The sequence below is a fragment of the Raphanus sativus genome, unplaced genomic scaffold (genome assembly GCF_000801105.2).
Source record: "Raphanus sativus cultivar WK10039 unplaced genomic scaffold, ASM80110v3 Scaffold2253, whole genome shotgun sequence".
Taxonomy (NCBI): Eukaryota; Viridiplantae; Streptophyta; class Magnoliopsida; order Brassicales; family Brassicaceae; genus Raphanus; species Raphanus sativus.
The window spans coordinates 1-16,579 of record NW_026617562.1 but is presented as its reverse complement, the minus strand read 5'-3'; the positions used below and the strand labels follow the sequence as shown (position 1 = coordinate 16,579).

Here is a 16,579-nt window from a genome sequence, read left to right as displayed (position 1 = left end):
TTTACAGAGGGATGATGAGCCAAACGAAGGAAAAGGTTTCGAAGTATCTACTGATCTCATGGCTCTGCTAAGTTATTCAAAAGTTAACTTAGCGCAATCCATAGGAAGATTACCTAGGATCGAAATGGAGCTTGTCGTAAGAACGAGGACATTCCTCAGCGTGATCATACAACTTCCTCAAGAAACTTCAACAAGCAGGAACAACAAAATTAAACAAATTATTTTTCAAATTAACTCAATAAATAAATAAACACTTTTGGTAAGAGAGATAGAGAACGAGAGATTCACCAGTGGAAATAAGTTCCGCCTCCAGTTCGAGGAACATGGAGAAAGAAGAGCAGATCCTTAAGCGAGCGTTTGTCTTTGTTAGGATCTTCTTCACCAGAAGTAGAAGTATCTGCCCATCTCTTCACAACTCTCTCACAATGACCAAACTCGAGCTCCGCAAAGGAGGAGACAAGAACTGATAGACAATGACATCAAAGACACAAATGAGGAACCAAGTGTTGTGAAGTAGGGAATCAATCAATCAATCAATCAATCAATCGAGTCTCTCTCTCTCTCTATACAAACCTGAGCCGAGAAGTGTTAACCACACCAGAGCTAGCTTTGAGATAGGATGATTCATTTGCATTGTACCTCGATTCCGAACCCTAATGATGATTAATCAAAACATAGATTATAAAAAAATCAAAAGTTTTATACGAAACGACAAAAACCCAGAACAGAGTTGTGTATTAAAACGAAACAGAGGGAAATAAAGGAATTGAATAAGAAATGGGGAACATGAGAGAGGCCTACGTACGTGCATGGGGGAATCGAGATCTCCTGCTCCCTTCCTTCCCTTCCTCGATCAGTCGATCGCTGTAGGTGGCAAAACTTAATATCCACTAGGCCCTACGAGAAGCTCGAAACAAGGGTTGTATTACATCGATTGATGGGAGGAAGAAGAACGAGGAAAGGAGAGATTGTGCGCTCTGGAGAGAACAGGGTCACGAGATTTTCTCTTGGTTTCTCCTCGCCCACCCAGAACAAATAAAAATTTATTAAGGTTTTACGGAAACATGCACTCGGGGAGGAGAAGAGCCCACCGGTAACGAATCAATTAAGTTTGACCTCTGCTTGCGAGGCACGTTTTATAAAATAATAATGGAATCACATAACATTCAATTTTATTAAATAAATAATATATTTTAAGAATATGCAAAAAATCTTCATTTTATATTATTCCAAAAACTTCTCAGATATTATTGACTTTGGATCTTTTCATTAATGTGTGTTTTCTTTTAACACTCCCGAAAGATACTCTAAGCATAAACTAACATGATTAAAAGTTTAAAACATAAAGGTAGAAACTAGATTCTGAGGGTATTTTTTCTGTTGTTTTTTCAATATAAAAGATTGATAATTCTTCGTTTTAATTATATAAACTATGACATGATTAAGTTTCAATTATGCGGGTTTGTTATAGTGTGTACAGTATGACGAAATTTAAAATGCGCCATAGCCGTTTTATGTTTGTAAATACGTTAAACAATAGTTTTATCCAGTATTTTGAAATCCAACCCGGACCCGCAGTTGAACCAGAAAACCCGGTGATCTAAAATAAATTCGGGTACAAAACCCAAAATTTAAAAACCTGCAAAAACCCGCTCAAACCCACTAAAACCCAAAACCCGGTACCAGTTGAACTATCGGTTGAACCAGTAGAATATTCTTTTAGTTGTATATCAAATGAAAATAAAAATATAAAAAGTTAAGTTAAGTATTCTAAATGTTTATTAAACATAAAATATATACATATCCAAACTATTATTTTATGTTTTAAATATATTTAGAAAGTAGTAACTTTAGTTTTATATATTTATATTTATTTTATTTTATTAGTTAATATATTATTATATAATAAAATTAATTCATTTAATATGCGGTTCACCCGCGGTTTAGCTACAGTCGACTCAACGACCCAGTAACCCGGTAAATTGTCCGGTTCAGTGTTCGGGTCAGTTTTCAAAATATTGTTATCTGAAATTTTTATTTGGGCTATTATATAATTTTAAAGATTTATAATTTATATAAAATATTGCTAAACATATAAACTGGCCAATAATATTTTTGAAGTCTTATCCCGTGTAGTTACAAAATTTCAATATCTAATATCAACTTATTAAAATTATTGTAGACTTTAATTTATGGTATTGATATTAAAAAGTTTATGAAATTTGAATTTGATTATATAAAAACATGACCCATTTAATTAGTTAGCAAGTCCATCTAAATGTTGAAATAAGCCCATAAAATCAAAAGACACTAATCCATTAATGATTTTTTTTGTTTGTTCATGTCATTAAGGATATTTTTGAAAAATTTAAAACATTCATTAAGGGTATACTTGAATGATTAAAATATTTCTGTTTTAATGGTATTGATAGTTAAAGAAAAAAACACTCATAAAAATCTTGAGATCGAAATCGACTCCAACAAATTTTGAGATCGTTCTTTTAAAACAAAATTTTTTTGACTGGAGATTTCCTCATATTGCAGAGAAGTAACGAAAGGACTGCTGAAATAGGACTACATAGAATCTTCGACGGGACAAAATGCTGAGTTTAGGTGATGTTGCACTAAGATGCAGAAAGGCTGCTATAAAGGAGAGAGATAAGATAGATAATGAACTTGATAAGTGTGTTTTAGGCTACGTATCATGGAATCGTTATTTTTTCTGAACTGAGGCTTTCTAATCATGGAATCGTTATTGATCATGCGTTTCGTGTTTCCTGGAACAGAAACGGAAACCGAATCGCTCGGAACCGCTCGGAATCGACATAGAATCACAATTCCGATTTTGAGACGTTTGGAACGGCGAGAAGCACACGATTCAGAATTGGCATCGTCGATGGCGTGGTTGGAAGCATAGGAGATTGAACAAGTTGTTTTTAGTAAAAAAAAATTATTTTGGGCTCTTTAATTTTGATTTGTTTTGTGAATATGTAATCCAATTAGCCCATTATAATAACAAAATCCTAATTAACAAATAAATGAAAAGGATTAAAAGTTTTTAGAATTCACTTACCGTAAGAAGCTTAAGAAGAAGTTTCTGATACTTCAAATTCAACATTTATCCAGAATTCTGAGAGAAGAGAAGACAAGGCAAGTAACTCTTAGATTTGGTAAATAATCAATCATCATACTTTATTTGATGTGTTGCCACTTGTTTGTCTTTTATGCATGTGGTTTGTAAAAACATTGCTTGTTCCTTTGAGTCTGGTGACATGTGTTAGATTCATGTGTGCTGCACTTTTCTGGTTTTTAATTTCAGTCCAAAAATATTTTAGTATAAAATAAATTGTTGTGCACGTAGATCTTTGTTATTGTCGTTTGTATAAATTGCATATTTACACTATATTTGGTACACTATATTTGGTAGATTAAGATATTACTATTCATAGAACACTAATATAACTTTTCCACGGGAACAGATGAGAATGGTCCATAATGTCGAGGGGCGATCAACACTCATGGTGCGATAAAAACAGGTGAGGTGATTGCAGAACTGATATAGAAGGCATAAAGAAGGCTGGGAATGAAAATGTGGTCCAGATTGTCACTACAATACTTCAAATTGTGTAAAATTCAGTGCACTTACTTCAGCAAAGTTTCCTACTATTTTCTAAACACTATGTGTGATTCATACTTTAAAGTTTAAACCTTGCTCTGAAGAATATATGTTTACCATCATTACTGAGCACAACAAATAATAAAGAGGTGTATGATGCTTGTTACTGAATAAAGTCTATTAGTGAAGATGTGAACTGGATCAAAAATTATATTATGAGTCATGGAATAAGGCTTGTAATGTTCACTGAGCATTGTGATCTTAAACTCCTCACAATTGCTTCTACAAGGTTTAGTTTTCTATATTGTTAACTGAGAGCTTACTTATATTTTAAAATTTTAAGTAACTGATCTCAAGTAAATTTAAGACAATAATTATTATTTTGCTGTCTGCTGCTTGCGGAAACACAAAACAAACACAGGGTGACTGAACCAACTCAATCACCATTCTTACCAGAAATTAAAAAAAAACACTGCATTAAACAAAATAAAGCAAGCAAACCCTTCCTTTATTTATTTAATTCAGGTTCGGCCTCCTGGAGCAGGGGAAGGTTCTGGGCTTTGGATCCCCAGTTCTTGTGACAAGCTATATCCTGCTGGTCCTGGCGAGTATACTGGGGATGTTGGCGAGTATCCTGGGCTTTGGATCCCCAGTTCTTGAGACCGAGTCACCATAGGAGCCACTGCTGACGTCTGATACGCTTGTGGTATGCTATATCCTGCTGGTCCTGGCGAGTATGCTGGGGATGTTGGCGAGTATGCTGGGGACGTTGGCGAGTATCTTGGGGATGTTGGCGAGTAAGGAGGAGCCGTTGCTCTCTGAGCCGAATCAGAGCTCACGCTAGACAATGCGTATGCTGGACCAGGGGAAGGTTGTGGGCTTTGGATCCCCAGTTCCTGAGATCGAGTCACCATACGAGCCATTGCTGACGTCTGATACGCTTGTGGCAAGCAATATCCTGGGGAGGTTGGCAAGTATGGTGGGGAGGTTGGCAAGTATGCAGGCGATGTTAGCGAGTATCCTGGCGAGCATCCTGACACCGTTGGCGAGTAATGAGCCGTTGCCCTCTGAGCGGAATGGGAGCTCATGCTAGACAATGCATATGCTCTACCTGACGTTTGGTACATCCTCTCGCTCGTCATCTTTTCTTGTAACGCTCTCAGCTCCAAGGTTAAAGATTCACAAAGACCATCACCCGACCTTGCTGAAAGCGTCTCTGCCAAGTCCCTCTCACTCTTCCTGAGAAGCTCCACTGCCCCGCTCAGCTCACCTCCGTCCGCTAAAACCTTCGCCTCGGACATAGCTTGTGAAACAAGGAACCTGTTTCGCTGTCTATCAACCTCTACGGACACCACTTCTTCTCCCGTTAGCTCATTCGGCCTTTGAATGGTTAGTTCACCCGACTCCACGCGGACCGTCTCTCTCCCAACAGGATTTTTGTAGACGCATCGCACCTTGACCAGCGACATGGATTCACTTTGGGAACACGGAATCTCAAGAACCACGAGGAAGTCCCTCTCTTCTTCTGCGTACATGTCGCCGACACTGATCGTGGCGCTTCTTCCATCAGACGACACGCTGTTTCTGTAGCTTCCCGATTTAACAGAGGTTATCTTCAGTCCCTCCTCATGAACACACTCGATCTCAACAACTTGTTCAAGAACAACAACGCTGAGAAGCCCTCCAATACACTGAGCAAACGCATCGCGAATCACAGTCTCCGTCTCAATAAACGAGAACGTGCCACTAGAGACTCGCGAAATCGCGTGCATCAGCTCAGCGTCGTGATCAGAGCCAAACCCGAAAGCATGCACCGGAACCCGACCAGTAGAACTCGTCGGGAGCAAATACTCGTAATCACGAACACCAGACCGAGACCGAGAATGAGAATAACCGAACCCGTCTTGTCCATCGGACAAAAGCATCATCACCGGAACAGGAACTCTACATCTCCTGTCAGCGATCACTCTACCACCAATCTTAAGCCCCTCGGAGATATTCGTCCCACCTCCAGCGACCAAGGAGTCAACAGCTCGAATCGCCTCTTCCTTCCCGGCCGCAGACATCACCTTGAGAGGAAACAGCCTACGAGCAACGGAGGAGAAAGCAACCACGGATAGCCTGTCCGTTTCGCCAAGATTCTGAATCACAAACCCCACGGCGTTCTTCAAGAGCTCCAGTTTGGGTCCGGACATGCTACCGCTCACGTCGAGAACCGCTACGAGATCCAAAGGAGCTCGAGTGGTGGAGGAGCTACTATCACTCACTTCACCACCCGCTTTGAGATGAACAAGAACGGCAAAATCACTAGCGGGGTTTTTCGCCACTGCAGAGACTTGCGGGAGGAGTTTAACCTCGAGAGGCTCACCCTCTCGCTGATGAGTTTGGGCCTCCTCCTGGGGTAAGAACTCATCATCTTCAAAACTCATTTCAGCGGGGACGACGGTGACAGGGACGAGGACAGGGATGCGGAAACGGTTATTATCAAGAAAGGAAGAAGGGACTTGTTTCCATTGAGTTCTGCAGAGAGGGCAGATTCTGTTTCCGTGTTTGACGTTGGTGGTGATGCAGTCGAAATGGAACGAGTGAGAGCACTCTGCTGTGAATATCGCCTTCCCGTCTCCCTTTCTCATCTCATCCAAGCAAATCGCGCATTCATTCTGCAAATTTTCGAAAGAAAACAAAAAAAAAAACAATCTTAAACCTAATTAAACCCTAATTGGAGACGATCAATAGAATAAACAGTAGCCAAAACCCTAAAATTACATAAAACTTTTGATTAGACAGATGGTAGAGATAGAGAGATAGAGCAAACCTTGGAGGGAGTGGAAGGGGGAGGAGCTGACGGATCGGATCGGGTCGCGTCATCGGATGATCGTGAGGCATCGGTGGAAGAAGAGTTCGACTTCATCGCATCGTTTGAGTTCTCCATTTTGCAACGCAGAGACTCGGGAACACAAAATCAAGAGGGGTTGGGTTTGGAAGGAGAAGACGGAAAGAGGTGGATGAGGAGAAGACTTGAAGAATAAGTAGTAGAAGACGAAGAAGAGGCGGTCTCTGGAGAATAAATAAGCGAAACATTTAAAGAAATTGCCAACTGTCTTTCTTTTTTTTCTTTTAGCATTTACCTTTTACAATTGGTCAAACATGGTATTTATAATAACTTTTTTTTTTTTTGACAAAGGTATTTATAATATTTCAGTTTTATGATTTACGATGTTTATTCTTCAATTATCATAGAAATAAAATAAATTTCTAGCGTCAATTATCTTTAAAAATCTAGACTTTAGGATTCTCAACGTTTAATATAAATGTGGATTAGTTAAGTTTAATTTTAAGGCCAGTCAGTCAAACCAATTAAATTGGATCGAAGATGCAATTGAAAAAGACGTTGGTCCAAATTCGATTAGGAGATTCACTAGGGATATTATCTTCCTTAACATATACGACCATCATATATTATAATGTTCACCAAAACCTTTTAATATGAACCGGATGTTATGTTTAGTATCTTTTTTTTTTAATTTGGTTTAGTTTAGTAAACCAATTATAATTGATAAACTGATTACAATTTATAAAACGATTTTAATTTGTAAAGCAATGATTTTGCACCGATTTTACCTTTTTATTTCTGAATTATTTTCTTTATAATTTTTATAAACTTTATTTTCTTGAATTTAAATATATAATTGTCTACATTTAAGTGGGGGTACATCATGTTTGAGAATATTTTATTCATTATACGAGATTACAATTATATAAACTCTATATTCTATAACAAAAATACGAAATTATAAATTCAGTTCGATCACTTATAATATGAAAAGTGGATAAATAAAAAAAAATATTTATAAATTATAAATATGAGGTTACAACTATATAAACTTTATTTTCTATATTGACAAAAAATATATTTAGATAAGTGTGATATATTTGTTTTGATAGAATAAGAAAAAAATATACAAAATTATTATCACCAAACTGGTGTATCTATCGAATATATATGTTTGCTACCCAATTCTTTAAAAGTTATATATGTGAATTGAACACTAAATTTTTTTGGCAACAAATAAAAACTTACCCAATTATTTTTTGTAGTTACGAAAAACTTTTTTTTTAATGTATCACGATAAATGATAATGAATTCTTGGTAGTTACTGCTAACTAATGTATTAAATTAACCTAACTATCAATCATATAGACTGTCGTCTGAAGCATTCGAAAATCATCATATTTTTAAGTATTTATTAGTTAAAGATTTAGAGCAAAAAAAAAGTTACCAATTTATTTTTCAGGGATTGATCTGTTTAAAGAGTATTCGATTTATTTAGTCCATAAAATTTTTAATAATCAGATTTTGTTAATTTTGTATGGTCTTAATAGGTCCATAAAAAAACACAATTACAATTGTTCTCTAAATTTTAAATCCATCATAAATTCAAAATATGTTTTATTTTACATTACAATTACAAATAGTCCCGCTGCAATGTATACATCAAAATATAGTTGTATACAACGAACAAATTCAATCAGATATAAATATTTAATTTATCAATCTTATGAATTCTTAACTTTAATTATATAAATTCATCCGACGCAGAGGTCTTGGATAAATATATAGAAAAATACATAATTGTATACATAAAACAAATCCGATCAGATATAAATATTTAATTTATCATATTATATGATTTTTATATAAATCCATCATACCCAACGCTCAAATGTTACGCTAATCATCACAAAAGATTAAAGTGGCTTCATTGCATTGTCTCCACTCTGTGACCACTACAATAACCGGATGAGGATTGATTCGCTTACTACTTGTTTCGATGAAGAAATGATAAAGTCTGTATCAAAATCTCTTTAGCATTGCTCTCTGTCTTCAAAAAGAGGAGTCTATGGTGATGGTTCCGACACACCACTATCTGCACGTTTCCCTGGAGCTCCCATGAAGCTTGCCAGGTATCCGAGAAACATCGACCCAGGGTTCCAAAGAAAGCTCTTCCGACGTTGCTTTTTAGTTTTTGATTTATTTTGCAACAATTAGTTATCTCTGTGCAGAGATCTTGTAATAAAATAGTGTACTCTTGTATTGTGAAAAAAATCGGTGTACTGTGCAAGTTGGATCGTTTCTCAAATAGGGAAGTATCTTCTAAGAGATATATATTGTATAAGTCAAATATCATCACTGAGTTGTAAGATGAGGAAGTGGGAAATGATATTATAAAAGCTAGAAACGTAGATATATCAGATGATAGGTTCTTTAAACTAAAGGATGGGACTGACTACTGAGATCTCTCTATCCTCACACTCACTTGATCGTGGAAACGAAAGCTTTCATTTACAGAGACGAGTAAGAAGAAGATTTGACGATGGCCCTTAAATTATTCTTTTACCTTTTGTTGTTCCATGTACTCTTTATCTGCTTCTGCGACCCGGTTCTGGAACATCGTCCATTCGTTTCTGCATCTTTCTCTCACCTGAAACCGAGGAAACACACACACACACTTAGGTTTTCAAGATGATAGAGAAGTATTAATATCTTATTAGGAACTATAATATTGTGTGCTTATTTTATTACCCCTTGCCATGGTGTTTTCCCCTTCTCTGATTCACCCTGTCAAAATTTCATGTAATGAGTCAAGAGATCAGTTAGAGATACAATAGTGAAGTCTATTTATTTCTCAGTAAGAAAAAAAAAGTATTAATCACCTGGCTCCCAAGGGAAGGAATCACTTGATGGATAATCCATTGTGAATCTACTACACCAATCTTCTCATGAGCAGGCTGTAAATGGAAGAGAATGCATACAGATGGAATTTTTTTAACAAGGGGCGTTGCTGACATAAACAAAGCTTCCAAAGGATTTACAATGGACTAACCTCAACGCATCGCCTGAGAGCAAAATCAAGACCCCATCCATGGACAAGATCATTCTGCAACAGAAACAAACAAGATTCTTTTTTTAAAAGCACAAACTGATAATGGTCTGTGAAAACTGGACTATACTCCTTTTGATTACTTTATGAGAAACCAAAGTAGACACATTTGCTAGTCATGTGAATATGATGTGTGATTGTCAACTCTACTGACTATAGATATAAGAGCAAAAGGCTGAGCAAAGATCTTTTAGATAATTAAAAACCTGAATCATATGCCAGACACATCGCCATGCTTCTCTAGAAAATACCGGAGCCATAATCTCAACAAACCTACAGGTGGAGTAAAACCCATTAACGAAAATGATTAAGCAGTCTTTAGTGAGTTTAGCCAAAAGAGAGAAAGATTGTAAAGAGTCTCACGCAGCACATGGAGGTAAATGCGGATCACTGCACCATCCTGGTTTTTCTTGAGTTTCTCTGTTCATAACTCGAAAAAAAATTAGAGACAGATCTGAACTCAAAGGAAAAGTAAACGAGGGAGAGAGAGAGCTCCTACTTGTGGACATCTCGGTCACCTCTCCTCTTTGTCATTTCCCATGTAAGTCCGTTGTTTGGCTCTAAGCCTGGTTGAGAAATCTCCAAACCATGCTTCTTAACTAACTCAATGTACCTGAAAAATATAACAATACAAATTGTGAAGATCTGTCATTGGATCTGCAACAACCATTGCAGACAAATAATTCACCTTTCTGCGTTGAAGTGCTCGACTCCAAGATCTTCATCCCATATAAATATATACTCATAAGCTGAGACAACATCAGGATGCAAAAATCTCTTTGCATACCACCTGAAGAAAAACAGAAACAACCAGAGGTTTCTATCAAACAAATTTTCAATACTGTTTGAAGAATGGAGTATATATCTGCTGACCCTCCATCAGATTTTCTTACCATTTCGTTTGCTTTTTTGCGCTGATATGGATTGCCTTCTTTGACCACTCAAACTGGTCCCACTCAGTCGTCCGGCCATCATAGTGAAACAGCAAAATTTGGAAATCTTCAGAAAACTGAAACCACAAACCTTAGTGTTAATAAAGCTCGAATTATATACTAAAGACATGATAGGGAATTGGGTGGGGGGGTAAGAGCAAACGCAGGAACCTTCTTAACAGCTGCATTGATATTGTTCCTCTGCTCAAACCCAACAGTAAACGTTACAAGATATTTTGGTTTCTTCTTCAAATCCTGCCATAGGTTGTTTGTAAGTTCTCCAATTGTACAAGATTAAACATGATACATGAATAGAAGAAGTTACCTCACTAGGTTCACCCCATAATCTGCGCAAGTAGAAATCTGATTCCGCGACAATAATACCAGGAGGGAGTAGCTCAGCACCATGAGGATTGGTTGGAACAAATATCTAGATACATATAAAAAAAAAAAAGAAGATGGTAAATAAACACATTGAATCTTCAATTATTAAAAAGAGAGAGCTTTTATTAATTTTATACCTTAGGAAACTGTCTAGAACCAAAGTCTTCAGGGGATCTGCCGCCACCAGAGAGGGAGAGATCAAAAGATGATATAAGTCCTGAGGGTAAGTTAATCTGCAGAAATAACAAAATAGATTTAACCAAAATGACAGAAAGAAGAAAAAAAAAGAGAAGATAAAATGAAAATAATAACTATCATTACAGTAAATACCTTAGTAAAGGAAACAGATGGTAAAGTGATACCAATGAAAAAACCAAACACCATTGCCACAATTGTCGTGATGATAAGCTTTGCATTTTCATTACTTCTTCTCGGAGCACCGCTGCCAAACAAAAAAAAGGAATAATAAAGTAAAACTCTCCACAAAAAAAAATAAATGATTGTAACAATGAAGTGTGTACCTCCGGTGAAAGGTCCCCATCGGAATGCAAAGTCTCCAAATCGAACTGCAAAAAAAAAAAAACATAACCAATTCAATTTTTATTTAATTGACATAACTGAGACGAAGGAGACAGAACAAAGGTTTAAATTATAATCAGGACCCTTATAATCAATTAAAATGTCTAAATTGCTCATAATTCAAGCACACCAGTCATACGAACTGCAAGCAAGTATCAATTGCAAACGTGTCGGTGGAAGAATCGCACAGATTCAAAATTTAAAAACAAATAAAAATGAAATGGATCAAAAAAATCTAAACAATCATTAACACAAAGAAGACGATACACGAAATTCCAAAGTAAATAGTCGCGAATGACTAAAAGGAAGAGCTCTTACGGAGTTTTTGACAAAATTAGAAGATTAGGTTCTGAGTCGTTAGTGAAGCAGTGAGGAAGAGAACTCAGGTGGAATCCGAGCCGATTCTTTTTTTTTTTGTTGATTTTTCTCATGTAAGTTAAATCAAAATTAAAACTTTATTTTGATTTTTCTTTGAAGGTCCCCCACGCATTGTTTACTTTTCTTTTTTCTAAAGTAAAAGCTTACCTAAATTGTGTACACGTGGCTTCCTTTCTTTTTACTTTTCAAACATGTCTTTCTTGGTTTAGTAGTTCAGCAACAACAAATCTTTAACCGATTTAACCAAAGAAACAACAAAACAAACAGTGACTGAACCAACTCAGTCACCTTTCTTACCAGTAATCAAAACAAAACACCAAATCAAATAAAACAAAGCAAGCAAGCAAACCCCTCTCCATCATTTATATCAAAGTCTTTTTTTTTTTGTTAAATTCAGGTTTGGTCTCTAGGAGCATGAGGAGACGGTGTTGGGCTTTGGATCCCCAGTTGCTGAGACCGAGTCACCATACGAGCCATCGCTGACGTCTGGTAATCCTGTGGCAACGGCATGCTATATCCTGCTGGTCCTGGCGAGAATACTGCAGGGCATGTTGGAGAGTAACGAGCCGTTGCTCTTTGAGCCGAATGAGAGCTCATGGTTGACAATGCGTATGCTCTACCTGACGTCTCGTACATCCTCTCGCTCGTCATCTTCTCTTGCAACGCTCTCAGCTCCAACGTTAAAGACTCACAAACTCTAGATGACAGTGTCTCTGCCAAGTCCCTTCCACTCTTCCTAAGAAGCTCCACTGCCCCGCTCAGATCACCTCCATCCGCTAAAACCTTAGCCTCCGAGATAGCTTGCGAAACAAGGAACCTGTTTCGTTGTCTATCAACTTCTATAGAAACCACTTCTTCTCCCGTTAGCTCGTTCGGCCTTTGAATAGTTAGTTCACCTGACTCCACACGGACCGTCTCTCTCGTAACGGGATCCTTGTAGACGCATCGCACCTTGAGCAGCGACATGGATTCACTTTGGGAACACGGAATCTCAAGAACCACGAGGAAGTCCCTCTCTTCTTCTGCGTACATGTCACCAACATTGATCGTGGCGCTTCTTCCATCAGAAGATACACTGTTCCTGTAGCTTCCTGATTTAACAGAAGATATTTTCAGTCCCTCCTCATGAACGCATTCGATCTCAACAACTTGTTCAAGAACAACAACGCTGAGAAGCCCTCCGATGCACTGAGCAAACGCATCGCGAATCACAGACTCCGTCTCAATAAACGAGAACGTGCCGCTAGAGACTCGCGAAATCGCGTGCATCAGCTCGGCGTCGTGATCAGAGCCAAACCCGAAGGTATGTATCGGAACCCCGCCGCTAGTGGTGGAACTCGGAAGCAGAGACTCGTAATCTGTTGTCTCGTGACGGACCCCACCACCAAACTGAGAAAAAGTAAAGTTGTCCTGCCCATCGGACAAAAGCATCATCACCGGAACAGGGTTTCTCCAACGCCTGTCCGCAATCACCCTGGCGCCGATCTCTAGCCCCTCCGCGATATTAGTGCAGCCGTTAGCGACCAAGGAGTTAACAGCCTGGATCGCCGCTTGCTTCCCGGCCTCAGACATCAGCCTAAGAGGGAACAGCCTTCGAGCCGTGGAGGAGAAGGAAACGACAGAGAGCCTGTCCGTTTCGCCGAGATTCTGAATCACAAAACACACTGCGTTTTTCAAGAGCTCCATTTTGGGTCCGTCCATGCTGCTGCTCACGTCGAGGACCGCGACGAGATCCAGAGGAGCACGAGAAGGCGTCTCATCAACATCGCTCATGACGACACCCGCCTTGAGATGAACCAGAACAGCGAAATCATCCAGAGCGACCTGTTTCGCCACAGCTGAGACTTGTGGAAGAAGTTTAACCTCTAGAGGAGGAGCATCCTGCTGGTTGTTATCACTCTGGATTTGGGCCTCTCCTTGAGGTAAAAGCTCGTCGTCTTCGAAACCCATTTGAGCGGGAACAGGGACGGGGACAGGGATGTGGAAACGGGAGGGGGGACGGCTATTATCAAGAAACGAAGAAGGGACTTGTGTCCATTGAGTTCTGCAGAGAGGGCAGATTCTGTTTCCTTGTGTCACGTTGGCGGTGATACAATCGAAATGGAACGAGTGAGAGCACTCTGCTGTAAATATCGCCTTTCCATCTCCCTTCTTAATCTCATCCAAGCAAATCGCGCATTCATTCTACTAATTTCAGAAGAAGAGAAAAAAAAACAAATCTTAAACCTAAAACCCTAAAATTACATGAAAGAATGAAAATTTGGATTAGATAGATTGTGAGAGAGAAAGAGAACCTTGGAGGAAGGGATGGGAGGAGGAGGAGCTGAGGGATCGGGTATGATCGAGTCAACGGATGATCGTGAAGTATCATCGGTGGAAGAAGGGTCTAGGATTTTGGGAAGATTGAGACCTTCGTTTGACTTCATCGCATTGTTTGAGTTCTCCATCGTGTGGAACGCAAAGAGAAATTAGGAAGGAGAAGACCGAGAGAATTTGATGAGAAGACTTGAAGAATAAGTAGACAAGACCGAAGAAGAAGAGGCGGTTAACTAAGCAAATTGTTCAATTTAAAATATTTGCCAACTGTCTTTTTTAAGTACTAATCTATTTTTTTCTGTATTGGTCAACTTAGTTAATGTAACAAGTTTAAGAGATCTATCTATATAAAATAGAGTTTTTTTCTCTCCAGGTTGTGACACATAGGATTCCAGCTAGATAATTCGTGCACCGAGAGCATGACACGTGTCAAGGCATATAAAACACACTGTTTCATTAGACTTCACATCGATGGACTTCTTCTATTTATTCATATGTTACGTGTTGCATGTGATTTCTAATGGGCCTATACAGGAAAAAGAGTGTTGGCCTATTACCGACCCTTTAGTCGTCTCTATAGTTTCCATGAGATGTCGCCGTCTTCCTCTAGGCTTCATGGTTTATCGTATCCTCGATGCTTTGATTAGTTCCAGTAACAATGGTGTTTCTGAATGTAGTGGTCAAAGTTCAATTTCGTCGTTTTGTCTATGGTTTTTACTCATCGGTGACGTTACTGGATTTCTTCATTCAATGATTATCATTAACGCTTTCACTAACGCCCCCTTCCCACTCCTTACACGGTTACTTCTTTCTTCCATGGTATGAATCTTCAATCTATAAATGTGTGAGATTCATGATGTTGTATTCATCAGTTCCTCTCCCTCAATCATTATAATCAATCTCTCTCTTTCGATGGTTTAATTTCCCTTCTTCTCATCCCTGCTATATTGCACTGTTCAATTTTGTTTTTAATGCATCTCTAATATCTTGTGATGTTTTCCTCACTGATACTTACATATATTACTCTAAACAGTGGCTCGATTCTGTTTCTCTATGGGCGACACTGATGATCTGAACATTACTCCGAAGAGCACTAAGAAGCTTTGTACTGTATGTTCTCTTCTTCTGTTTAGTTCATTTGATCTAAAACATTACTGATGATTCTGTTTCGTTCATTAACTATGATAATGAGACGATATCATACATCTAATCAAAGGTTTAGGGAGTTTAATTTGCTTATAGTTCATGTTTGATGTTTCATGCAGTGAAAGAGGAGATGATATCTTTGTTGGGCAATGCCAATACATATTCACGGGTACTGAAACAACTTCAGTTTCGCCAGAGGTAAAAAAAAAATATAATAGAAACTCATGAATGGTCTCTATGTTGCAGTAGTAGACAGTTGAATTTATATTTATTAGAAAAACAAAAAAAAAGAGTCGATAGGATTTTTCAAAGATTCTCTTCTTCCTCTGTTCTTCTCATTCTTCTCCTGGTTTGTCTTCTGGATTATAAATCACAGAAACTTACATAAAGTATTGACTCTCTTTTTAGTGGCGGAACCAATTCCATGACCACGTCGAACTCTGTCATGACCACAGTCATAGATATTGATGATGAAGAAATCTCTTAGATCATAAATCATCCTGCTGTTCATCTGGAGATGGGAAAGGTATAGTTTTAATGACTTAATAGAAACCTTATATCAATTGTGTTTTACAAGACATAGATTTGAATCACTTGCATTACTGTATAAACCAAACAAAATCAGAATAAAATCTTCAGTGTAGTATTATTTCTGAACAATAAAACAAAATCTAGCTTAAACGGTACTTCTTTATCTTTTGTAAAAAGAACAGAGGCTGATGTGCTCTACATATTTTGATCAATGTTCATGTCATGACCAGGAGGATGATGAAGCTGAGGTTTAGGAGGATTAGATGGTTGGGAAGGAGCCTGATGCATAGAGAAGAAAAGAGAACTGGAGGAGGAAGAGACTGATAATGCTGTGTACAAGGACTTCAAAACTGCTATTAATCATTAATCCTAAAAGGATCAGATATCATGAGAGAGATACAGAAACAAGAAGAGGTGAAGCGTTAAAAGAGAGAAGCTGCTGAGGCAGAGTAGAAGAGCATAGATGAATTAGAAAACTTTTTTATGTAATGTGTCTCAAACAATTGTTGAGAGTATAATGATCAGGTTTTGCAACCGTTAAATACGTACCAAATGTTTTCATTACAAGCCGAAATTCATCTGTTTCGTTTGCCCATCCCCCCATGTTCATGCTGCATGCTCTTCTTCTTCTTGACCCTTGATTTACCATATTCAAGTTTTTACGTTACTATAGTAACTTTGTTTTACCACAAGTTGCATGTTTTAAAGTTCACCACACCTACACATATGTAAGATTGTTAAATAGTCTCATAAAT

At 38.0% G+C, this 16,579-nt stretch overlaps 5 protein-coding genes and 1 long non-coding RNA gene across 6 annotated transcripts; 2 read left to right on the top strand and 4 right to left on the bottom strand.

Moving 5' to 3' along the window:
• Positions 1-113: 113 nt before the first annotated feature.
• Positions 114-1,115, bottom strand: LOC130505413 (protein-tyrosine sulfotransferase-like; the record flags this gene model as incomplete). The annotated part of the gene is made up of 4 exons (XM_057000014.1): positions 806-1,115; positions 574-653; positions 289-463; positions 114-185 (listed from the first exon to the last, which is right to left on the bottom strand). Coding segments are annotated over exons 2-4 (308 nt in total), but the record flags the coding sequence as incomplete, so codon positions are not given.
• Positions 1,116-3,968: 2,853 nt separating this feature from the next.
• Positions 3,969-6,737, bottom strand: LOC108843085 (E3 ubiquitin-protein ligase WAV3-like). Its single transcript, XM_057000013.1, has 2 exons — positions 6,432-6,737; positions 3,969-6,276 (listed from the first exon to the last, which is right to left on the bottom strand). Exons 1-2 carry the CDS (start codon positions 6,546-6,548, stop codon positions 4,138-4,140), a joined length of 2,256 nt encoding a protein of 751 aa, XP_056855993.1. The 5' UTR covers positions 6,549-6,737; the 3' UTR covers positions 3,969-4,137.
• Positions 6,738-8,339: 1,602 nt separating this feature from the next.
• LOC108843095 (cyclin-dependent protein kinase inhibitor SMR16) lies at positions 8,340-8,697 on the top strand (the record flags this gene model as incomplete). The annotated part of the gene is given in 3 exon segments (XM_018616191.2): positions 8,340-8,461; positions 8,463-8,517; positions 8,520-8,697. Coding segments are annotated over 3 exon segments (324 nt in total), but the record flags the coding sequence as incomplete, so codon positions are not given.
• A 123-nt stretch (positions 8,698-8,820) lies between these two features.
• Positions 8,821-11,887, bottom strand: LOC108862127 (uncharacterized). The gene is made up of 15 exons (XM_018636171.2): positions 11,772-11,887; positions 11,396-11,440; positions 11,205-11,316; positions 11,012-11,107; positions 10,816-10,920; positions 10,662-10,745; positions 10,452-10,567; positions 10,247-10,348; positions 10,058-10,171; positions 9,922-9,978; positions 9,765-9,831; positions 9,502-9,555; positions 9,332-9,406; positions 9,201-9,236; positions 8,821-9,099 (listed from the first exon to the last, which is right to left on the bottom strand). The coding sequence occupies exons 1-15, from the start codon at positions 11,882-11,884 to the stop codon at positions 9,004-9,006; spliced, it is 1,272 nt and encodes a 423-aa protein (XP_018491673.2). The 5' UTR covers positions 11,885-11,887; the 3' UTR covers positions 8,821-9,003.
• A 337-nt stretch (positions 11,888-12,224) lies between these two features.
• LOC108862119 (E3 ubiquitin-protein ligase WAV3) lies at positions 12,225-14,348 on the bottom strand. Its single transcript, XM_018636160.2, has 2 exons — positions 14,126-14,348; positions 12,225-14,015 (listed from the first exon to the last, which is right to left on the bottom strand). The coding sequence occupies exons 1-2, from the start codon at positions 14,276-14,278 to the stop codon at positions 12,225-12,227; spliced, it is 1,944 nt and encodes a 647-aa protein (XP_018491662.2). The 5' UTR covers positions 14,279-14,348.
• Positions 14,349-14,687: 339 nt separating this feature from the next.
• Positions 14,688-15,463, top strand: LOC130505414 (uncharacterized). Its single transcript, XR_008941655.1, has 3 exons — positions 14,688-14,966; positions 15,181-15,257; positions 15,413-15,463. It is a non-coding gene; the product is annotated as an uncharacterized LOC130505414 (long non-coding RNA).
• The last annotated feature ends 1,116 nt before the right edge of the window (positions 15,464-16,579 follow it).